We start from the raw sequence: 25104 nt of genomic DNA, 5'->3' as shown, positions 1-25104 counted from the left end.
GCCGTGCTACTGGTTATTATTGGGACGCGTACAAAAGGCGCGCGGGCGCGAGGCAGCTGCGCAGCCCGCCCCGCCGCGGGCCGGCGGCTCTGCCGCGAAAGGAAGGGGTGCGGGCCGGGCGGGCAGCGGGGCGCCCCCAGGCGGCTGCGCCCGCCTCAGCTCAGGCGCCCGCCGCGGGCCCGGGCCGGCCCAGCGCGGGCGGAGGCCCCGTCAGCCGTAGTGGTACACGAAGTCGTAGCTGCTCGGCTCCTTGGGGATGGGCGGCGGTGCTTCGGGGATCTGGATGTTCTCCAAGTCCAGGAGCCTCAGCTTCATTTCCATGCTCAGCAACGTGTCCAGGTCACTCTTAGTTAGCTCACTGGACATGTCCTTCCCCAGGAGAGCATTAAGCCCATCGATCCAGATACAGTACTGTAGAGAGGAAGGGTAACTGACACCTCCATACATAAGCGATAGATACTCCTTACACAGCTCCAAAATAGGTAACAGGAGGGAGTTAATCAGTGGGGCAGGGAAAAAAAGGGGGGTGAGCAGAGATGCCCCATGTAAATTAAAAACTGAAAGGTAAGCACGAGCTTATGGCTTCAGTGAGAGGGCCAAGAGTTGTGATCGTAGTGTAACTGCAGAGAAAGCAAATCCATTTTAGGAATCGGTGCCTTACAGAACAGTAAAGAAGGAACAACTGACCAGGAAGAAAGAACTTTTCATCATGCCTTTTAAAAGCAACCAATCCTTCTCAGTTTCCTAAACTAGACTTCATTGTTTTTTATTCTGTTCCTTCACTCCCCAGGGCAGTGGTCACAACATCAAGTCTGACAGCATTCAAGTGTTTGGACCACACTCAGAAACATGGGTTGATTTTTGGGTCGTCCTGGGGGAGCCAGGAGTTGGACTCAATGATACTTGTAGGTCCCTTCCAACTTGGGAGATTCTATGACACACATTAACCGCTATGCTTCTTACCTCATATTTGTTAGGTGCAATGAAGTTCAAGGTCTCATCAGGATCATATAATATCGAGAAGGCCAATTCTAACACTTCCTGAATGGAAGAGAATCTTTCGCTCGTTAACTGAACAAAATATCACAGTACCTTCAACCTGCTAACACAAGAGCAGCTGTACTGCTGCAGCTCAGTGCACTTTCCCATAATAGTATTTTTAGTCAATGTGGCCTATAGCAAAACCAGACTATGCTCAGGGCACCCTGCAATCACAAACTAGAACTAGGAAAAGGCAGAGATATTAGATGGATTTTTGTAAATAATACACCAGACAAGTTGCAATTTGGAAAACAATTTGCTCCTCTTGCTTACTCCCAGTCTTCATCTCTATAACATTAGGTATTATGTATAGGCAAAAACAGAACACTTACCTTGTTCTGTTTCAACGCACTTTTCTCCTTCATGTGTGGACAATCCTTCCCTGTGACAATGGCTTTGATGTCTGCAACTGGAACTAACAATAAAAAAGTAAAACTTGCACAAAGGAAATCCTAACAAGGAAGAGACAGAATTTTGTCTTTGCAGCTATGCATTTTTCCTGGTTTTGTAGTTCATTACTGCAGTTTTCCAAAATATGTTACTCGTAGCACATCCCTACAGTTGGCTATCATAAGAAATACCAAGCAATTGCCAAGACAAAAAGAATTTGTGCAAGGATCGAAAACTGATCTCATTGCAGTTAGGAGCTTCAGCCACAGCTCTTCTTCTCTCTTCTCTGAGATGGTACTCAAAACAGCCTCTAGATGGCAGTGCACAGAACAAGACATAGTGGGCTCAGAACATAGTAATTAGGACTTACTTTTTTCCTGCAGTGATTCAAAGGTCACTTCCCCCTGGGCGTTATCTTCCAGATCCCCATAGTGCAACACCTTGTGATTCAGAGCCAGGCGACAATACCAAAATCTTTCTGGAACACATAGAAAGTAGACTAAACTGAGTAAGATCATCCACATAAGATCTTACAGCCACGATGTTGTTACGGTCTCCCCAGCCCAACCCCTCTACTCCAATTCCTCAGCATTACTTCCTGTTCATAAGGGGATAACTGTATTCTTAGAAATTAACTTCTGTTCCATCCCAAACTATTGGCTGGTACAGGTAATCAGGTAAGACCAGGTAATCAGCTTCCCTTTCCAGCAACATGTTACTCTCAGGTTAACCTATTAGGTATTATTTGCCCACAGTTCTTCACATGAAGAGATGCAGTAGACACTTATCATCTTACCTTGCCTTCTGCGATTTCCAATTTTTCGAAAACTACTTCCCTCACAAAGCCTGTTCAGGCGCTGTTGTTTTATCAGCTCCAAGATCTCAGGCTGGATTTTCTCTCTGAGCTCCCTGGTGATCAAATATGGAAAAGTAAGCAGGAACTAGAGATAACAGCAAGCATAGAAGGCAATTGTTTTTGTTAGACACTTACACAATAGGTGGTGACTGGAAGTCATCCTGGCTCATTCTCTCAGACTGGCGTAGTCGCAGGATCTCAGAATAGCTTAGGCTGCGCAGTTTGCTCTTGAACTGGTCCAAAGAGTTGGGTTTGGAGGGAAGAGCCCGTGTGATCTGTTCCCTCACAACCTGCATAACCTAAAGTGGTTGGGCAGGGTGAAAAGCAAGTCATATTCTTGCTGTTTAACAGCAGCAGAGAACCAGGGCAGAGCTCAGCGTCAAAGAACAGACATGAAATAACCATGGCCAGGAGTGTCAATATATCGGTGGCTTTGAAGATCCAGATGAACAAAGGATGATCTCGGGTCATACCAAATAAAAGTTTGGACAATCCTCCCTTACAGCCCACATCAACACCCTGTCATACCCTTCTCTTTAACCAAAAGCATTTGTCACTCAACCAAGGCTGAGCGAACACACTGTTCTGCAAAAAATTCTACAAAAACTGCTCTCCTCACTCTGACCTTATTAAAATCTTCTGCTGTTGCCCTCATTTCTTTCCAGGTCTTGTTCAGCAGCTGGATGCAGATGGCAAACAGCTCCTCAAATGCACGGTCATGGGTGAAAAACATGGGGTGATAGTCATTCCGGCCTTCATTGGCTTCAGGAATAAACAGAAACCACAACCATGTGAACATACAGCACACAAGCTACTAAAAGCATCTAAAATCCACTACAGTGACAAGAAGCCAATGGTGTACAATAGTACTTACTCAAAAGAGGTGAAGACAGTTTTTGTCTGTCTCTGAAGACAGTGCTTTGTCTCCCCATAGACAGTCCCTGTTGGGAATGGCAACTAGCCCCACACTTCATCATACAAGCCTCTGACACTAATGTCCCCTTTTCAGACTAGTCCCCCCAATGACTGCTTGCAGTTTTTACTGGTTTTCCTCTGACAAAATTTCTTCCAGTTGCTAATTGTCTCCAAATGCTTTTTTGAGACTGAGCTACTAAACATAAGTTTATTATGGTTTCTAGAATGGTTTTTATATAGTGCCCTGCTGAAGCCTTCCACTTGTGTCAGTTTTTAAGGAGAACTAGAGTCCACACAACAAAATTTCTTAGTTAACTTCAATACTGGTATTATCATGGGGACACTGACAACGCAATTCCAAGCTCCCACTGTCCTAACAAGGCAGAAATGAGACCAATGTATAAATGCTTGTGAATCTTGGTCAGCCTGTAAGTTACCCCGGCAAGCCTCAGCCCAGCAACTCAGGAAGATGAGGTAATGTTACTTACGGAGCTCGCCAACTTGCAGAATCTCACAAAGCATCCTGGTAAGCTCAATGGCACTGCGTCCAAAGGGACACTCATGCTTATCTTCTCGACTGCTGTTCTCCAGAACAATCTGCAGAAAGAGGATGCAAGAAACAGTGAGCCGGAAGAGTTGCCAAGGTGTTTGTCTCTGCATAGAACAGCAGTTTCACTTACCCGGATATAGGTGTCCTGATGAAATTTGGCCAAGTACAGCATGTTATCCAATGCCAGCATCCCTGGAGGAGTCTGAGTAAAATCCATGGCTGGATTGATGTGATTCTGTGAAAAGAGCGTGCAGAAAGAACCCAAAGAAATTAGCCCAAAGAAATGTTGTAAGAACCTTTTCTGAATTAATTTTACAACAACCTGTCCATCAAGCACTCCTTCACATCTATCCAAGAGGTAACCATGGACACTTGCTGACAATGCTATCTGAACTTCCTAGAAGAGAGGCTGATTCTGAGTTCTTCACAGAATGGGTAAGTAAGTATCTTCAGAGGATGTGCCTAACAAACCCTGGCATTTATCCAAACAACAAGTTCATAATAATCTTCTCTGGGAGTCTGAGTTTAGCTGAGTTTCTAAAACTCAGATAACAGAAGCATGGTGAAGCAAACAGCTGTTTGTTTCTTTTTCCCCACCACTCTCTCTAAATGCATACAGTGAATCCCAGCATCTTGTAGTCCTTGGTGTACATTGCTTTGCGTTTTTCTGTTCCGCTGCCAGGGATGGTGTTGCTGTCAGATTCTGCATCAAATGCAATTCTTCTCAGCTCAAATATGATGTCTCTCTGTGCCTGAGGGACAGAAGGGAGGGAAACAGTAACACATAAGCAACCAGTAGGGTAGTGTTTTCACATAATGCACAGTCCCACCTCTCTCCAGAGCTCATGTACTGAACGCAGAGGTGACAAAGGTCATTAACATTACATAAAATAAGGCAATCCACTTCAAAATGGCAAGTTTAAGTATATTGGATAAAACAAAATGTTCATTTGCATCTTCTTTTAACTGACCCAACCTTACTTAAAGGCAATTTCTAGGCATTTCATTTAGATAACATTAAGGTATTTTTCATTCAAGACTACTATGCATATAAGAACCAAGTAACAGACGCTTTAATAAGTGCCTGGCTTCCCTGCATATCGCAAGGGAAAGTATCAGATAAAAGCAAATGCCCTCAATAGAGGCAGAGGAATCAGTTTGACAGCTGGCATCACAGAGGTCAAGAAAGGAATATATGGCTTCCAGCGACCACTTATAACTAAAAAAGCCCCACAGAATACAGTAGGTTAGTCATGAGCATACCGGAATCTCAAAGACCACAATGTGAGGAGTAGTTTCAAAACTATATGCAAAGTCTATACAAATTCCATGGAGCAAAGCATCCTAGGAATAAGGCCCCTTATAGTTTCTATTCTATCAACTCTTACTCAGCTCTAATAGTGACCTGATCATTGGGATCCATCTTGGTCATCATTCTCTCTTCCAGGAGATTAAAAGTCAGAACCTGTAGCACATACAGCTGATGTGCCATTTCTGTTTTAATTGGGCGGTTTCCTCTGATCACATGCTGCAAAATAAAGGATAGGGTAGGAATGAAAATAGTACAGACCGACACTGAGTTGTTAGCTGCAAGCACATGGCAGGTTGCATGTACATCTCTGTATATGAAAATTCAACTGTTTAACTTCCATATTTCATCAGAAGCATAGTGTTAATGCTCTCTAACAGCAGGAAGAAGCATGCTGATTAACTCTCTTTTGAACAAGTGACTCCAATCTCACCTTTGAAAGAGTCACTTTTCTGGAAATGCCCTGAGGGCAGCAGAATTTATACTCTGCACAAGGGACACTTTTATTGAGAAAACATTAGTAAGTACTCTGTCATTTTGGACATACTCACGTTCAGGATTATAGACCTCAGGTGCTTCTGGGCAAATGCATTAGCCATTTCCTGATGGGGATTTAAAGATGAAACAGCAATGAGTGAAATATAAGAAGTTCACATCATATAGAAAGGAGAAAAAGAATGACACCTATGAATTGGAGACAGCACTGACAAATAACAAAGTGCTTTCACCACAGATTGTCAATTTAGCATGGGGTCTCACCACAAAGCAAGCATTAAGTTGGGATGCTAGGGTCATCTTTACCATGGCCAAACTCATGGATGGGCCTACAAACATCATTAACATGAAGGAAGGCTCTAAGGTAACCCAAAAATAGAAGAAAATTTACCTTAAGACTGGACATCTAATGATACCTCAGCATCAGGACATATGGCTGCAGGGAGTATACTATGGGCTGCCCAGAGAATGTGATCTATAAAAGGTTCCTTCAATGAGTGTTTTGCAGCTTTCTATAGCTAGATTCTATTTCTACACTCAAGAGAACCAGGACTGGAGGACATAGTGTTCAGTTCTCATCTATCTCAAAACCCTTCCTCTGAAATTTATATTTCCTTTTATCTCAGTTCCTAAAGAGATGTTTAGAAATAAGTTTAAGGCCAATTTTCAGAACCACTCCAGTGAACAAAAAAAAAAAAAAAAAGAGGAGAGGGGTAAGTGAATTTCATGCTTAAAGAAAACCTTCCAGTTACCACTTTTATTGTATGGCTTCCTTCCCCAGATGAGGAGGGTTTCCCAACCATCAAGTTGTGATGTCAAACAGATGCAAATATCTGCTGCTAGCTTTCAATTCTAGGACCAATTGCACGTGCACTTGCAAAAACCTAAGCAGTTGGACTTCCCTTGTGAATTGTGAAGATGCACTTTTTGAAATACCAGCAATCTCATTACACCTGCAAGGTGAACAGCACAAGTGCTGATGTCAAGATGGAACGTTATCTGAAGGTTGCTGGTATAAGCAACATCTTTGGGTAAGAAAAATCTGTTGGGTGATATGTCATCTGGAGGAAGTCCAAAAGAACTGTCAGTCCCAGATCTCTTCACAGTCTCATGCAGCACAGATTGAGAATTGGAAACAGATGTGCAGTCTTAGTCAATTCCATTCAATCAGCAGAACATTCTGAGCAACCCAAGACAGTTCCAACTGCTCACATCAACCCTGCTCTTCACAGGTTGCATAAGGAGTATGGTTAAAATACATATATTGACCTCATTCTGAGTCCCTATGATCATTTTTGCTCCAAGAAGAAAACTTTGAAAAGAAGAGTGCTCTATGCTGACTTATAGCCAAGCCATAGTGGCTGCCAAGTTAAGTGACACTCATTTTACAACCAAAATGAGTCAGTGCTTGGGTGGAAGATATCTAAGAAGCATCTAAACAAAGAAGGAAGTGATTTCAGATTGCCTTCCAAGTCATCATTTTTAACTATGACTGATAGGAAATATTACTCTATTAGAGTAATGCCTGCTGTTAGAATTTGTTCATGCATGCAACACAATTCTTACCCTAAAGGAATTAGTTTGCACATGGGACCAAGTAACAGGTGACTGAAGGACAAACAGTGGAAAGGATGAAGACAATTAAATGATTCTGAATAGCATAGTAAGAAGCATGAAGACACACACAGCCTAACCACTGCCAAAGGATCTATTTTTAGCAGAGTCCAATAATAACCATTTGCTGCCTGACAGGGTCATGGAAACACAAAATCATTTACGTTGGAAGGGACCTATTGAGGTCATCTAGTCCAATCCCCAGGTTCAAGCAATGGCAGCTCAAGATCAAGTTGCTCAGAACAGTGTCTAGTCAGGTTTTCAGTATCTCCACTGACAGAGACTACACAACCTCTTTGGGTAACCTGTGCTAGTGTTTGACTACCCCCACAGTAAGATTGCTTTCCCTTGTGCTCAGGTGGAATTTTCCCAGGTTTTAAACTTTGACCATTGCCTCTTGTCTTGTCAATAAGCACTAATGAGAAGAGTCAGGCTCCCTCTTCTTTATTCCCTTCCATCTGATATTTATACACATTGATAAGATCCCCTCAAGCTTTCTCTTCTTCAGGCTGAGCAATGCGAGGTCTATCAGCCTCTATATGAAAGATGCTCTCATCATGTAATAGTCTTCATTGCCCTTTGTTACCATGTGGATTGTGTTCAAGGGAGGGAAAGAAAAAGAAAAAGATTCCTTGGAATTTTGTTTGCTATGAAGTTTATTATCTGGGCCAAATTACTAACAGAGGAGTAGTATGTTCTTCCTCATTTTCATGTGTTAAACATATCAATTAATTTTGGATATTATGTAAAGTTTACTGAGGCTATAGTTTCCCTTCTGATGGCACTCATCTTCGGCAAAAATAGAGCATTCTCTATGCCACCCAGAAAACCTAAGAAATATGCCAGAATCTCAAGATACAGAGGGTTTCAAAACAATCTATTAATGAGAGTGGTGATTCCCCTGGAAATAGAATGAGGCCAAAAAAAAAAAAAAAGAAACAACCCAAACTTTCTCGTACAACCCCCATGAAGGAGGTCACAGATTAGGCAGAATTTATGCTCTAGCCCCCAGAAAATTTTGTGACTGCTCTGCAGTATATTTTGTGACTGCTCTTCACAGTTAAATATCTACCTTCATAAAGAGTCAGGTGGATAAGAAACTAACACTAAGGCAGGCTAGATTTGTGGTATAGACTCAGGCTTTAAGTTTAAGGAGACAGATGTCTACAGAACTGTCTCCAGTTTTAAAACTGGTTCATGTGATTAGTCTTATTGTGTGAGTTTCCAAAGTAAAAGCAAGCCTTTCATGATCATCTTTAATATTCTGTGCGCACAACAGGTCATTCCATTTTCTCCTGCCACTGATTCTTCTTCCCTCAAAATCTGAGTCCATTCCCTCAAAATCTGAGTCCACTCCCAGGAGTCCTCCCATTCTTTTCCCTAGGCTCATCCACTATCTGAAGCTTTTATGCATGGTCTCTATGACACAAGGAGGCATAATTGGAGAAAAGCTATCATGCCTACAGTTCCACATGACCAGCCCCCAGCCTCGAGTTACTTACAGTGATGGGCAGGTCTAGAGGGTTAAGCAGCTTGTCCTGCTGGCAGAAAGCAAAAAAGGCACAAAGAGAAGCAGACAGGATTTAGCTCAGAGTCGAGTCCAGAAAAAAAAAAAAAGACACAAACAGGGCACTAGAGAAGATAGGCTTAACACAGAAAAGCTACACAATACAGACATATGCACATCTTGCATGTAGCTGAGATGTCAGGGGTTTCCTCAGAGCAGGTGTTTCATTTCTCACATTTGCCAGCAGGAATATCCCCATATAACTTAAGAAAGGATTTTTTTTTTTTTTTTGATTAAGTTGGCACCTAGAACACCAAGGACACTACTCACAACCTCCCTCTTCCTTGGTCTCCCATACAGAATTCAGTTTCTTCAAGAAGTTTCCATGCTGCATAGATTTTTTTTTTCTGTCTCAAGGCCTTTCAAATCCCTTTCTGAGCATCTCCTAAACAAAAATGTGCAGCTTGAGAACACGTTATTAATAGGATAGCATTTTTTACCCCTGTGCTGCTACACTGAAATAGCTGTTTAAGTGCTTGGCAAGGTCTGAGGCCTGCCTTGCGCAGACAATTCAATTTCTGAGGCATAAAGGTAAACCAGGAAGTATGAAGTAAGCTAGGAACCATCATTCAGGTTTAATGTCAGTTAGCAGCTACAAACCTGTCTCTTGTCCTCAGGTGCCTTCAGAAAGAGGGCATTAATCAGGGCAATGGCATATGTCTGGATCTCTTGGTTTGAGCTGCAGAAAACAGTAATGGGAAGCTCATAAGAAGAGAACATACAGTATAGAAAAACTATAGCTTGCTGCTTTGCCTTCACGTAAAAACATTTACTGCAGCTCTCTTGCATTTCAGTGGACAGGCAGGATTCAGGTAATCTACTTGTATGTCATCCAACCTTTCATGAGAACTGCGGAGGCTTAGGGGAGACCTTATTGCTCTCTACAACTACCTGAAAGGAAGTAGTGAGGAGCTGAGGGTTGGCCTCTTCTTGTAGGTAACCAGCGAGAGGACTGGAGGAAATGGCCTCAAGTTGTGCCAGGGAAGGTTTAGGCTGGAAATTAGGAGACATTTCTTCTCAGAAGGAGCAGTCAGACATTGAAACAGGTTGCTCAGGGAGGTGGTGGAGTCACCGTCCCTGGGGGTGTTTAAGGCAAGGTTGGACATGGTGCTTAGGGACATGGTTTAGTGGGTGATGGTGGTGGTAGGGGGATGGTTGGACCAGATGATCTTGGAGATCTTTCCCAACCTTAATGATTCTATGATTATAAAATCTGACAGAAGTTGTCAACTGAATAGAATAATTTAGTTGGAAGGGACCTACAAAGATCATCAAGCCCAACTGCCCAACCACTTCAGGGCTAACCAAAAGTTGAAGCATATTATTACGGTCGTTATCCAAATACCTCTTGAACACTGACAAGCACAGGGCAAACACCTCGCTAGGAAGCCTGTTCCAGTGTCTGGCCACACTCACAGTAAAGATTTTTTTCCCCAATATCTAGATAGCTCCATTATTCAAAAGATTGTGCAAACTGCAGCCCACCAGAGCTCAGTGTCTAGCACCACCACAGTTAATTTTTTGTGCTGAAATTATCTCTGTAAAACCTAGCTATACTGCAGTCTATTATATAGCTACAACTATAAACTTAAGTGGAGCACGTCATTTTTCTCACTGTGTTGATGGAAGCCACTGAACACTTTCATCTCTGCCAATGTAACTAATGTAGAAGCATGCCTCTATTTATGGCATTGCCCTCCAACCTCATGTCATGGGCCCAACCCATGTCTTTTTCTTATTGTCACTGACGAGCCTCTTGAGGTAAAGGTTGCTTAGTCCCCTCCCAAATCACGCACAGCGTGTGGTTTCACTTGTAATGTTTTCAATAAGTTTCTGAATGCTGATCACACTGTTTTTCACCCCCATCTTGATTCAAGATTCTTGATCAAATTCAGTTTTGTTTTCGGTTTTCTATGACTCCTGGGAGAGTTCTGCAGTACTTCAAGATCTTTTGATTAACACAGGTCCAGTACATCACCTAAACAAATACACACGCACACACACTTTTCATAAAACTTCTAAAGCTAAAACATCTTTTAGCTTAAATACTTATTTTCCCACTTTGGCATTTATCCATGATATATCTGTGGATAACAACCATATTGTCTTTTCTACTGTTCCCTCCGAGTCTTCCTCATTCTGATCAATCTGCCGTATTTCAAACAGGCAAATGTTCTTGCATCATTCTAGGTTTACCCTGGGCCTCCAAGATCCGCAGGTCTCTGAAATGTCACTTCACCTGTTCTACCCTCCTTTCTGGGGCTTGCTTTCACCACACAGTTTGCTTTTTAACATAGCAAAACAATTTTTAAATTAAGTTTTCCTCTTCTAACGCAACCCTTTCAGACTTATTTCCATGGACCTGTTCTTCCAGAATCTATCCTCCGTTAAGTATTCTTCCCTATGCATACTCTTGCCAAACAAGCACCGCAAATTCTGACTCACTGTGCAGCCTCTTTCCACAGTACTCCACACACAGAATCTATCTTCAGCAACCTACTTAATACTTCCCTAAGCTTCTGCATCTAGTCATCTGCCACCTTCGCCCATCTTTAAACTGTGTCTATTAGAATCAAAGAGTTAATCATCTGTTTTTCATCCCACATATCAAGGAAGAGAACAATGGCTTTTCTTGCTTTCTTCCCCCCTCCTCTTCTCCTCTTTCCAAATCATCTGTTTCTGACCAATGAATATACAGCTTTTACAGTTGTTTATCTAGTTCAGTTCTACTCTTCCACAAAAAGAGAAACATGCACTTGATCTAAGTTAGTTTGTTTTCTCAAACCTTTTGACTTGGAAAACGCAAAAAACTCCATTTGTGAACATAATTAATAACTCTTAATCAAGGAACTGTATTTTAACTAAACTGTAGTGCAAATGATGTGTCACTGTGGGCATAAAATGCTCATACATTTGACCTTAGTTAACAAACAGAAAACCTGAAGAAGTTCTCATGAACACTTTGTTCTGCAAGGGGTATGCTATTTCAGCTTTTTATTTTCTGTGTTAATAAAACATACCGAGGGGTTTGTTCTAACACTGAACATACCTTTGCTGCTGTTTAGGCAAAATATCTTTAAGACATATACTTATAAGCTTAAGGGCTTACAGAACACAGAACACATTTTTCTAGGACCATCTCTTTTTTTTTTTTCCCCCATGTTAAATGTTAGAAAATCTCAAGTTCAAATAAGACATTGTATCAGTAATACCTTCAAAATAGCACCTTTATATATTTAAAACATAAAAGGATATATTTTCAAATTAAAAGAGATTCGTAAAATTGATTTAGATCACACCACTGTTTGGTGGATACTCACACTTGCAGATGAGAAATGAGCTGCCCTACGGTGATCTCTTCTGCTATCTTCTGATACAGAGTCTGACTGTTCAACACCATGCTTTCTAGAATGGCTAGGGATCGTTGGAGTATGGAGACATCTACCATAGGCTGACTCACATACCCTGCAATCTAAAACCAGATAAACCATCAAGTCAACATATGCCCATCCAGGAAATCTTGTGGTGAATGAGACAAGCTGAGAGAAACATGGTTCAGAAAGCTGGGCTAAAATTTTAAGATTGTACTGGGCTCTCAATCAGTACTCAGCTTCTCACAGTCACCATGTAGGTCCTGGATGCTTCATTAAAGCTCAAAATGAAATAGCATGCACTCAACCCCTTGACCCAAACTCACCTGTTTGATGAAGGTTATTGAAACCATGTCCCAGGAGACAATACCATGGTCCATGAGCTCCAAGAAGGCAGTCAAGGTGAAAGCCAACATTTCACTGTAACTAAGAAAATGAAGAATGCAGTTACAAGCAAGTTAGTAGTTTGGTAGCAAGGAAGAATCCTGTCCAAGCTGAATAAGTGAAGAACGCCACCATCTTTTCCTAATACAGTAGACTGCAGTTTGTCAGCTAAGGGACCAATAAAGCATTTGCATTTAAGAAGAGAATTTTATTGTTCTCTGTAATCCTATTTTATTTTTTCTGACTACAAGCACAAATTAAAACCAGCAACAATAAGTCCCTAGTCCTGCCACCAAAGACTCACAATCACCTGGATCAGTACCCGGCTAGTCAAAGGAATAACAGTAGCAATGGAAGAACAAAAGAAAGAATGCAGTATTCATTCCTGAGCAATGCACAGAATCGCTACTCAAATTCAACATTTTCACGGGAGGAAAAGAACAATAAACAACAACAAAAAAAACACAGGATATTCATTATAGGGACAGACAGTGAAAAAAGACCAACTTGAAAAGGAGAAAACTTCTTAAGATGATCAACTGAAAATTTAAACCATCTGTAAATACTATATTTTTCAATAGTCATCATATTAGAGCTCCAGAGAAAATAATTGCATGAAAAATGCACAAGTCTTTGGAAAGGATAAGCCCTTCACAAACGCACAAAAAACAACCAAAGTGTTTTAACACCAGAGAAAAAACAATAAAACATGTCATGCTGTAAATAGTGGAACCTGGCTTCAAACAAAACTAAAGCACAGCACAAATTGTGGAAAATTTAATACAAAACCAGAACAGTGAAGGGAAAAAATGACCATGAGGTATGCTGAAAACATTAGTTGCTAATATATCAAAAATAGACGATCAATAAGTGTAACAACAATAATTTATCAAGACTTTTAAAGTGCTTTCAATGAAAAAACAACTAGAGTGGAAAAGCCAAGTAAAATTATTTGCATCAGAGTTCAGCATGAATGTGCTTGGAGAAACCTCAAGAACAAGCCATAAAATATGAAAAACAGATGTACAGGAACAGACAATATTCAAAGAATTCCAAAAGAACTAAGATACACTACTGTTAAACTACCTGTTGTGCTGTACAGAAAGCAGAAAATAACATTTTCTAATAACACTAATATTTAAAGAGGACTCCAACAGGAACATGAAGGACGTATCAGCTATTTGTATCTAAGACAATATGGGGAAACTATAATAAAAGAATAATACCATTATGAAAAAAAGAAGAGAAAAAAGAAGATATTTCACAGAAAGGAATTGCCACAGCTCTTCTAGAGGGGAGTTATGTTTCACATGTGTATGTTTATTGGGCTTGCACGGCAAGGTTTTTGGAGCAATGGGGCTGCAAGGAGAGGCTGGGGCTGCTGGGGGTCAGACTCAGCCAGTCCCAGGCAGCTGTGTGATGAATGTGACGCTAGCCAAAGCTAGGTTGTCAGCAGCACTGGTAGTGCCTCTCTGGAAACAGATGTCTCAAAGGGTATTAAAAACAACAACAACAAACCAAAAAAAGCAACACTGCATGGCAGCTGAGAGGGGAATGAGAAAAATATGAGAGAAATAACTCTGTAGACACCGAGGTCTGTGAAGGAGGGAAAGGAGGTGCTTCAGGCACCAGAGCACATTCCCCTATAGCCAGTGGAGAAGACCATGGTAACGCAGGTTGTCCCCAGCAGCCCATGGAAGACCATGGCAGAGTGGCTACAAATACTACAGCCCACAGAGGACTGCACACCACAGCAGGTGGAGGATGTGTCCTAAAGGAAGGTGCAGCCCATGGAGAGCCCATGCTGGAGCATGCTCCTGGCAGAAACTGTGGCCCATGGGGGACCCATGCTGGAGCAGTCTGTTCCCAAAGGACTGCACCCTGAGGAAAAGACCCACACTGGAGCAGTTCTTGAAGAACTGCGGCTCCCAAGTCAAGTCTGTTCTGCTCATGACAGTGACTGGTAACCTGTCTTTATCTCAACGCACAAGCTTTTTCATCTGATTTTCTCCCCCTGTTCTGTAGGAGTGGGGGAGTCAGAGAAGCTTGGTGGGCATCTGGCTGCCAGCCAAGGTTAACCCACCTCATAGTGAAGCACAGAAGAAATTGTAAGACAGGATGAGAACAGTTAAGTTTGACTCCGGACTTCGAAAAAGATTTTTTAGGAGGTGCTTCCATTAACAGTCCCCAAAACAAAACAAAACAAAAGCAAACAAAAATACCTGTTAGCAGATGGGGGTTGGTGAAAACAAAGCCCTTTCTTGCATTAGTAACTGACTAAAGGACAACAGATAAAAGGGTAGAAATTAAATAGCCAGGTTCCGAAACAATGAAAAGTTACAAACAAATTTCCCAACTAAGAGCCAGTAACAAGTAAACGTGAAACTTCCTTCCACACAGTACTACTATAGATGCCAAAAGATGAAAGAAACTCCCAAAGGTTCTTAAGGAGATAAAAATTCTGCTCGGAAAATTCAGAACTTGGAAACTGTCGAAGATGGAGGAGTTATACTTTCCCTTATATACATTTCTTAGTCCTTTCCATTTCCTGAGATAAACAAACCTTTGGCCTTTATGTCAATCCTTCTGATGCAGATCAAAAAGTACCAACCACATATACAAGAGCCAGCAATGTGCTTGCTGCTGACTGGAATGTAAATACCGCCAGTTCTAAAGGAATGTTCTTGTGTGCAATTGTATGTGGGTTTTAAAATGGACTACTTTATTCATCTGCAGTCTGAAGCAGAACTGCTCTAAGAGATTATGAGCATAAGAAAGGTAATAAGAGTCTTTTAGTCATTACGAGGTTTACCAAAAGACTAAGAAAACTTTGTCTATATTACTACACCAGCATTTGCTATGAGGTTAGCTGCTCAATGCCACTTCAGCAAGCAAATTAGCCCCTGATTGAGGCCTTGTTTTATTAACTCAATAGCCCTGTTCCAGAGTCCTGGAATACAGTAAACTTACTGGGACAGAAGCTTGGTCCCACTCTCCACAAGCCGTGTCAGCACTGTAATCCCTTCCATGTTGATGAACTCTGTGGCAAAGGTCACATCTGCTGAAAGTTTAGCCAATTCCTTCATGGCATCCAGTCGAGTGTCCATACTGTGTGACTGGATCCTCTCCATCAGCTGGCGAGCTGCCCTAGACTGGGAAGATACAGGGATGATGCTTGTTACAGACTGCAGACTGAGTCCTGCCAACATCGGCAACATTCTGTGAGAAGACTACAGATGGGCAGTGCACAGAGCAAAGCTAGAGAGATACAAGCCATTGACAGAGTAAGTAGCAGGAATGATCACCAAGTCTAAGATGAACTAAGAAAAGGCTGTTCTTGACAACAGTTGCAGACAGACAGGAGATAAATAAATAGCATTTACCCTAATGTGTAAAATAGCATGTTTTTGTTCTTCATGAGGTGATTGGAAGTGGATACAGAAATCTGGACTGAAACCATTAAAGAAATATGTTTTAAAAAATCTCTCTCATTCAAAGAGAAACACAAGTTCATTTTAGGTACCCACATGACATTCTGTAAGATTTCTCAAACACAGATCAATTATGTCCTCTCAACCATCTCTTGCCAAAGTAACTTCTTCATGTTCTACCCACTCTCAACTAATGACAGTTGCCCAAGAAGGTTTAAGAATTTTCTGAAAAGGAAGCTACAGCAAGTAAATAAAATAAACATACTTTTTGGACTTATTTACAGAAAGACCTATACAAAGGCAGAGCATCCAAAAGAAAGATATGCACCACAACCAGGAAGGAAAACAAGAGCATATGCTTCACTGAGCAGAACGGCCCACAATAAAGGTAAGCCCCCAACAATTCTGGGAGAAAAAGGAAGAAGAGATGAGAGGCAAGAAGAGCCTACCGTAGTAGGACAGATACTGAGAAAAAGGGATGTGAGGAAGTGTTTACCGGGGAGACTGCCAACTGTAGGATTGTTCCATTCTTGATGTCACAGCGAGTCTGAAAGAAAACAGAAACTACAGAGAACTGGGGAAAAGGAATGTAACTGGATCTACAGCGCACATTTGCATGCACAAGTAAAGGGGTTCCTATACCACATAGCCCTGGTGAACATATTGAATTGGACCACTGGGTCCTTGCACCTATAGGCATTCAAAGGGAGAAGTGCAAGGTTCCTCAGCTGAATGACACCATTCAAGTCAGTATTTTTGATAGTAGAGATGCTGCACCTCCAGGATTAGTAACAGTATTGCTCTGTGATACTAGTCCAATGCATCTTCCACTTTTGCCTTGAATATCAGCAAATTGCTCTCTCAGACTGACCTGCTCTGTGATGTACAGCTGAGGACCATCAGCATATCGTAAGGTGTAGTATTCAGGGTTTGGCAGCGACCACCTGGAAGAGGAAGGATATGTGAGTTTCTTCTTCCTTTCAATTAGGAACAGCAGCTTGATTGCAGGAGGGTGAAAAAGAACTTCCAAGCAAAACCTTAGTACAGGAAACTAAGACTCCCAAAGGGAAGAGAAAGGATATTGCTTTTGGGGAGAAGGGGCTTCAACCCACTCCAAGTCACATTCTGTGGAACTTCCCAAGATGCCTGCACTTGGGCCAATCTTCAGAGATGCCAAGGCTGGGGGCACACACATACACTCAGAAGTGGAATAAAGATGCAAAGCCTCAGTTTTCCAGGAGTACAGTTCTTCTGACATAAACCCAGGCCCATTCTGTGGCCAAAACTGCAGCAGGCAGCATGGATCACACTAGCAGCACATTGACAACCATCAGCAGAGACATTCCACAGTACCCCAGCAAGACTTGTCAGAGGAACAGACTTTCTCCACAAGGGTTCCCAAAGGAACTAGACTTACCCATCACAGACCTCCTTGATGATGGATGCAAGAGGCCTTTTCTAGAAGAGAAAGAGAGAGTTCTCAGCAGCCATGTTCCTCTCAACCAGAAAAGAACTATTTCTATGCTTTCCGCATTCCAGCGTCAAAGTCGTAGTGCATGGAAGAAACAGACTCCTCCACCATCTGGTTACGTTGTCTCACCTGATCTATTTCCAGCAGCTGAGCATTGGCACCAGGCCACTCAACAGCTACTTTCACAATGTCTGAAGGTGGTGGCATTGCTCCAGACTCCTGCAGATGCCTTTACAACAGCATACAACTCCACACCTGTTAAGAGAAAAGACAGTGAGAGCTCTCTGATAATTATTTGAATTGTTACATTGCACCTGACATCAAGTTTCAAAGAGATACAGAAGACCAGCAGTATAGTTTGCTGGGCCTGATCAATATGGACAAAACATCCAGTGTACCTGGGATCAAGGCCTCATACTAAAACAGCACATTGTGAAATGTTATGCCTAATGTTACCCCCTAAAGAATATTTCTGAGAGCTTGTTAGGATACTCATACAAGACTGAAACTAACTCTCTGATTAGCAAAGTCCCATCTTCCACCCTCTCTCTGCACTACCAGGTCAGTTTTGAGGACTAGTAAAGCAACAGCTCCCTAAACTCAGCTACTGTCTGTATGTGAGAGAAGGAGCATACAGACCAGGTAGCCTCCCTCCCATGGGCTGGTGATTATTGATGCCCTTATCGCATTTCTTAAGATACCTTGATCTACTCAGGATACCCAAACAGGCTCCTATACAGAGTAGCAGTAGTTAGCTTTATTCCTTTCCCTTTCTATAACATTGTATTTTCAAAACACAAATATTCATTACAGAAGAAAAGTTCACTCAACATTTGCTCTGGAGGTCTACCTTTCACTCCTTTATCTGCTTTAGAGTACAAGCTTGCGTTCAGGGTTTGGTTCCAGACAGTTGTCAGACACGCTGGTTTGTGCTTCATCTGGTAGTTAAGAGGCTGTAAAGAAATGTACTTGTTCAGTTCCTTTTTAACCCTCTCCTAGGCGGAGGGATTTGCCCTACTGTCTCCCACAGAGCCATGGAGAGAAAGTCACATTGGAGAGAGATGACCCTTACCACCAGTTCTCAGGTGCAACAGCTTCACGCTTCCAAACATGAGAACTGACTGGCCGCAAAAGTCCTGTCCTTAAGAACTCTTCCCAAGACTCAATTTCCAGCATATCCAGATGGAGATGATAAGCACCTAAAGTACAATTCCACAGCTCCTATGGGAGCTGCTGTTGTGACAACCCAATCCCCCTTTCCCAGAACAGAGGTGAGACGATACAGAGCAGGGACGCTGTTTCATGATTAACATATTTGCCTGACTTAATCAACTGGGAAAGAGATGCTAAGAAAGGTAAAACAGCCACCTTTGGAGCTTTCCTGATGTGAGGCAAATGACTAATAGAAGGGAGTGCAGAGGAGAGACCTTTCCATGGATCAGCAAAGACCAAGCAGCCAGGGATACCTGGCCCAGGAAGCTGGTCTACATGACTGTCCTGGGACACAGCACTTCTAAAAAAATTAGCTGAGTCTACCACAGAAGGTGTGAATGCCTAGCCCACATAGGATGTTAGCCTAGAGATCCACAGATGGTCTCAATTAATGAAGCTCACGTGCCTCCTCCTTCCCTAGCACAGACTGGTATAACTCCACGGACAGATATAAAAACTCATGCATGCTAATGTTTCTCTGCTTCCATGCACACACAATCCCCTGTGACTATCTTCTCACTCCAGTTCAGGAAACTTCCTAGCCACAGTTTTAAGACAGTGCGCAAACTGTGTCTTTCCCTTCTCTGTTTCCAAGCGTAGAAAAGAACGTTACAGCCTCCTGCTGCAGTCTTCTTAGATGGTCACAACATTACCATCACTCCTACCTGCTGGAATTGAGGACGAGGGGTGCAAGTTTAGCATTTCTTTCACAGCACCTCCTGGAAATGCTCAGTGTTACCACTGCAGCTAGCCTTACCCTCAAGTCCCCACTAGATCATAGATGCTTGCTTTACAATGAAGGCACTTTCTGGTGAGAGTTATTTTCCTATTAAACCAAGCATTGTTTAACACAAGAAACCCTTCTGAAGGTCTCTGCAGTTCCTGCAGGACACAGGAATCTTGAACTCCAAAACTACCTGGGTCCTCAGCCATCCCAAAAAGGAGACTGGAATGACATGGGTACAGGAATACCATCCTCCTCCACTCTTATGACAGCTGGATCCAGTCCACTACCATCCCACCCATTGGAAACTATCTGACAAACCAAATTCTAAATTTCATGATATTCTGAAAATGCAGTTTAACCCTACTCACGGAGACGAATACAGTCACTGCTCCTTCCAACTTTCTCCTTTCTTTTTAGCATCAATCCGAAGAGCCGTTTACATTTTCTTAGAACCCAGAAAATGACTAAGACTAAACACAATTCATGTGGAAAAGTACCTGTCAAGTTGAACCACCCATAATCCACTCAAGTTAGGTTCAGCTTTGCCAGTCTCTCAAAATAACGTCTCCATCCTTTGAGACAAGCAGCACAGGACCAGTTCAGACTAACTTTCAGAAAGAGCCGGCCTTCGAAAAGCAACAGACTCAGTGACCCAATCAGGCTGAACAGGTAGGCATTAATGACAATGAGAGAAAAACATTTATGATTCTCATCATACAAAATTGCGCATTAGAGTCAGCCAGTTGCACAAACAACACCTGGTGTTTTACTTCCTAATAATGGAGGGAAGACAACCAAGCCATCTCCCTCTACAAGATTCTCTCTGGATAAAAAAATTACCCCCCTTAACAATGAAGGTGTCCCTCAAAGAAGGTACACCAGGTAAAAAAGTCTAGCTTGAACAAGTTGAGGTCACGCAACGGAAGACTGCTCAGCTGAGAGCTCATTTAGATTAGTATTTCAAAGGAGCCTGCGCAGCCCTAGAGCTAGGCTAGTTCACAAACAGAAAGCACTGACTGTATGCTGTCCTTTGTAAACATTGCCTCCAAATCTCATGAGCACACGGCAACATCCTCCTGTTTCTTCATAAATTTTGATTATCATTGTTCTAGTCTCTCACTCCAGGAGGGAAACATACAGACATTTTACTCTTTGCTAAGAGACATGTTAACGTGCAGCAAACACATTCTCAGGATGCTTCTAACCGTAAACTCATAACACAGTCGCTGGTACTATTTTCATACCCATTGCAACCAGTAAATTGGACCCAACTCCTTTTTTCTACACTCATTCTTGAAGCAGATGACTTCTTTTGTCCAAACTAAATTAAGAACTCAGGGAACAAAAAAGCACTAGGAACCCAGGACCAGAATAGCCCCTTGCCTCATTGAATAAGCAGAACAAAGCCTGTAGGGATCTGCAGAACAGGAATGCTTTGAACCCAGATACATTTAGGAGACTGCAGCCCTCCATACAGCACTGATTAATAAGGCTTGCTGTGGATACTAGCCCATGCTATACCCATACCCTATCCTCACTCTGTTCCTAAGTCAATGCCCAATACCTGCTATTTCCGAGGACGTAAAAGGTCTCCCAAGCATGCCATACTACAACTGAGGAGTCCCTCCTGATCCTAAAAACATGACTTTCTCTAACATCCAAGTACACTGTAAAACAAAGTAGAACCAAGAATGTCTGCTGAAGCAACAAACTCTGTAGCATCAGCCATTTTGTCTCAGAAATAAATGGATGAACCTAATAAAAACCGAATCAATCTTTATCACTTCCTTTCCCTTAACCTTCCCTCTCCCCCATATCATTCAAACTTTCATATGACTTTTGCAGCAGTAGCTAATGAGTTACACCTGTTTGGGGCTAATTCTTTAAGTCCATTATCACAATTACTAGTATACAAGAAGTAGCACAGCTCTGTACAGATTCTCTAGACAAAATACCCAACTTGCATGACAGCTCCAGATCTGCAGGACATACAGATTTCTACCAATGAAGTATAGCAACAGACAGACAATTCACAAATGATATGCAATTTCCACTCACTGATCTCCATTCTGCAACTAAACCCTGCAATGACTTAAACCTGGAAGCCTGAAAAATCATAATCGCACACCATCTCCAATAATCAGAACAGCTTGCAATAACTGAGAGATAATTACTTCTTCCACAAATGAACTAACTCATGACTAGAAACCATCTAAATGCACGCTTGCAGCCCAGAAGGCTAACTGCATCCGGGGCTGCAGCAACGGAGGAGTGGCCAGGAAGTCGAGGGTGGTGACTGAGAGCTGGGGCTGTTCAGCCTGCAGAAGAGAAGGCTCAGGGGCAACCTTAATGCATCTTTTCAGTATTTCAAGGGGGCTTGTAAAAAAGATGGAGAGCAACCTTTTGCTCAGGCAGATAATGACAGGACAAGGGGGAAAGGTTTTAAATTAAAAGAGGGAAGATTTAGATTAGAGGTTAGGAGGAAGTCATTCACCCTGAGGGTGGTGAGGCACTGACACAGGCTGCCCAGAGAAGCTGTGGATGCCCCATCCCTGGAGGTGTTCAAGGCCAGGCTGGACGAGGCTCTGAGCAACCTGATCTAGTGGGTGGCACATCTCTGCCCATGGCAGGGGGTTGGAACTGGGTAAGCTTTAAGGTCCTTTCCAAGCCGAGCTGTTCTGTGATTTTATGATTCACCATTCAGCTTTCAAGGCACTGCAAATGTGAAGAGGCAAGGCTCAAACATCACTTACTTCCTCCACCATTAAGAACTGAATCTGCAACACTCAACTAATATACCCATAATTAATTAGCATCTGACTAATTACCACTTCTCCCTTTAGCCTCTTGCAGTACAGTCATAGTCCTTTATTTATACTGCAACTTACATTGCAAGTTGCTACTGAAGACATCCGCATAAGGAATTCAAGTTATAACAATGCCTGTCACAGAACACAAAGAAATACAGTGTTTTATACACCAAAACAAAAATACCCAGACTACTAGACACAGAAGCCTTTACAAATCTTTACAGAATTTATCTATCTTCTCTCTTGTGAAGAACACGATCATTCAGGGAAAAGAATTGCATATTAAAATAAAAACATTGATGCTCTGGGAAATTCTACACAAAATCTCCTGTTTCACTAGAAAAAGTACTACAGAGGCTAACTCACAGCTCCTACATACAACACACTCTACCTGCAGCTCCCTCAGTATCCTTGTCACTGAAAACAGAAACCAAACAAGTTTTAATACGCTACTTTCGTATCTCAAACAAAGCTTTAAGCTGCATACAAACTCAGAAAATAATTTACCGTGATATATTAAGACTGTGTGTGCCCCTAAGTTCTTCCATTAATAAGCACATACTCATAACCAGAATTCCTTATTCCAAACAGCATTCAAGGAGCAGCAAACAAAGTGAATGAAACATAGCTTACAGACTATTTAATTCAACAGCAGCACCACAGAACAGATACCACAAGAGCCTACCAAAGACGAGATGCACACATCAAAACGAATCAGCTAAACAGAAGAACACAGAAAAGTAGGAATTAAAAATTCAAAAAGGTACAAAACACTTCAGACACTCAGGTCAAACAAACTTTTGCAGGACCTACACAGATCAGTGGCTCAGCAGTATCTGCTTTCCGGAGGAAAGGAGAGGAGAATAAAGACTAGATTAAAAAAAGCGTACTTCAGGCCAGTCTCTGAACAGGAGATGGTCTGACAAGAGCGCTCTGAAAGATTTTACTGTATGTCTGCAGACCTGAGAGGTGACAGACATTAAACATTAGAAGAGGTATTCTGCAGTACCCTAGTGACACATCTGTTAAAACAACTGTTCAGAAGCTCTGGGGAAGAAGCAGAGGTTGCAATTTTGCATAATTATTGTGATCAGTTACTTACTGGTCTCTCATAGCACATTCTTTTCAAAAACAGCATGTAAGCAATTCTCACAGTTTTATACTGGGGGAGAGCAGCCAAGCTGAAATCCATCAAAGATGAATTCACTCTGCTTCTGCAGAGTGAGATCCTTCATACAAATCAGTGGCGTAGGGGTAGCTGCAAGGCAAGGAGAAGTCAGCAGAGCCACTCATAACACACTATTCAAGAGACTTCTGAGAAGCTGCAAGCTAAAACAAGTGGAGTATTTTAAACAGACTTTCCCTATTCACAAACTCAATCTTTTCGTTACAGATAGAGAACAAAGCGTGCTGCACACAGAATAAAAATGAGGAGGATGAAAGAACATTCAACGAAAAAGAAAAGCTGCCTGGTAGAATCCCGCAGTTAACTAGTGAATAGCTGCGGCTTCTGAATCCTGCAGATGCAAAAAGACATCCTAGTCAGTTCTCAGCAAGTCTCCAGATGGTGGTACCAACAGGCCAAACGTGAGGTGGAAGTGACATTAGCAGAGTGACCAACTGGATGAGCAAGCAGAGAAGACTGCTTCCTTGACCAAGCAGCAGGAGAGGGCAGCAGACAGCAAAGTCCGACCTGAGGACTACATACAATCTCATAGGTTATTTCGTCTAGAAGGCAAAGACAAACGTACTCCACTAGAGAAGCCAACGAACCAGGTGGCTCAGATCCAATGCCTCTGGGGTCCAAAGCTGCACACGGCTGCACTTTGGCTGTAAAAAAACAAACAAACAAACAAAAACACAAACAAAAAAAACCACTAAACTAAACGGTCTATGACATTAGACCCAGTCTTGCGACTTCCAACGCAGTTGGGCAGATCCGCTAGGAAACACGGAAACAGACAGTAAAAGGCAGAAAGAAATAACCGCTTTTTTATTATTTTTAATCAGTCAAGTGAGCTGAAAGAAGGCTGCAAGGCCAGTCAGCAACACCCGGATCTTGGGCCCAAGCCCCCCGTAAGGAGCAGACTATTTCTCCAGACGAGCCGCTGTCCCTTTTGTATTTCGGGTCCGCTCGGCTCCTGGGAACCGCGAGCAGCGCCGTTCTCGCACGGCTTCTGGGCCCGCGGGCCGGAGGCAGCCGGGCGGGCACGAATGCCCGGTCGCGGCCCATCCCTGGACTCACCAAGATCCAGGGCGGCGCGGCCCCTCGCGGCTCCAGCGCACCGGCCGCTCCAGCGCACCGGCCCCTCCGGCGGCGGGCGCGGGGCGGGCCCGGCGGCACCGCGGCGGCCGCCACCAGGCCGAAGCCTCGCGGCAGGGCCGCCGGCTGGAAGGACCGCGGGCAGGCCCCGCGGGGCGAGAGGAAGCAGCGGCAGCGACCGCGCCCCCCCGCCCCAGCCGCCGCCGCCCCGGGGCAGCTCCCGCCCCCGCCCGCACCCGCGCCCCGCGCTCACCCGGCCCCGCCGCGGCCGCTGCGCGCTCCGGCCGCCCGGCAGCTCCGGCCGCCCTGCCCAGGCGCTGCAGGCCACTGGTGCCGCCGGCTGTCACTCAGCCGCCTTCGCCGCCCATTGGCGGCGCGCCCACTGACGTCACGCGCGTCACGCGCCCGCAGCGCGCTGCCATGGAGACCACGGCCGGCCCCGCCCCGCCCCGCCGGGTCCGGCCGCCCTGGCGGTCGCCGCTCGGCCCCGGCGGCCACCGCCCCCAGGCGGCCTGCCCGCGGTACGCGGCCCGAGTCGCCCTCGCCCCAGGCCCCTCCGCCCTTCCGGGACCGCGCGGGACAGTTCGCATCGGCTGCTCGGGCCAACGATGCCGGTCTCCGGGACCGGCTCCAATAGAGCAGCCTCCCCGCGGCCGTGCCGGCCGCCAGCCGCAGAGCTGGCAGGGAACGCCCGGGGG

The 25104-nt window shown here is 43.6% G+C and overlaps 1 protein-coding gene across 25 annotated transcripts; it reads right to left on the bottom strand.

Moving 5' to 3' along the window:
• On the bottom strand, nucleotides 1-25104 carry ELMO2 (engulfment and cell motility 2). 25 transcript variants are annotated; one of them, XM_080558524.1, is made up of 25 exons: nucleotides 24660-25104; nucleotides 23895-23973; nucleotides 18226-18347; nucleotides 17524-17649; nucleotides 17341-17381; nucleotides 16795-16867; nucleotides 16420-16470; nucleotides 15463-15644; nucleotides 12435-12534; nucleotides 12058-12209; nucleotides 9629-9730; nucleotides 9338-9416; nucleotides 8673-8711; nucleotides 5613-5663; nucleotides 5158-5280; nucleotides 4370-4504; nucleotides 3883-3987; nucleotides 3691-3799; nucleotides 2913-3049; nucleotides 2423-2586; nucleotides 2228-2340; nucleotides 1802-1909; nucleotides 1374-1456; nucleotides 964-1041; nucleotides 1-411 (listed from the first exon to the last, which is right to left on the bottom strand). In XM_080558524.1, exons 4-25 carry the CDS (start codon nucleotides 17599-17601, stop codon nucleotides 211-213), a joined length of 2304 nt encoding a protein of 767 aa, XP_080414650.1. In that variant the 5' UTR covers nucleotides 17602-17649; nucleotides 18226-18347; nucleotides 23895-23973; nucleotides 24660-25104; the 3' UTR covers nucleotides 1-210. The 25 variants fall into 25 exon arrangements, with proteins under 25 accessions (XP_080414650.1, XP_080414630.1, XP_080414635.1 ...); XM_080558504.1 differs by having other exon boundaries at nucleotides 18245-18347; XM_080558509.1 differs by having other exon boundaries at nucleotides 8673-8708; nucleotides 18245-18347.

Source organism: Anser brachyrhynchus (genome assembly GCF_964034855.1).
Source record: "Anser brachyrhynchus genome assembly, chromosome: 16".
Lineage (NCBI taxonomy): Eukaryota > Metazoa > Chordata > Aves > Anseriformes > Anatidae > Anser > Anser brachyrhynchus.
This window is presented reverse-complemented; position numbering and strand designations above follow the sequence as displayed.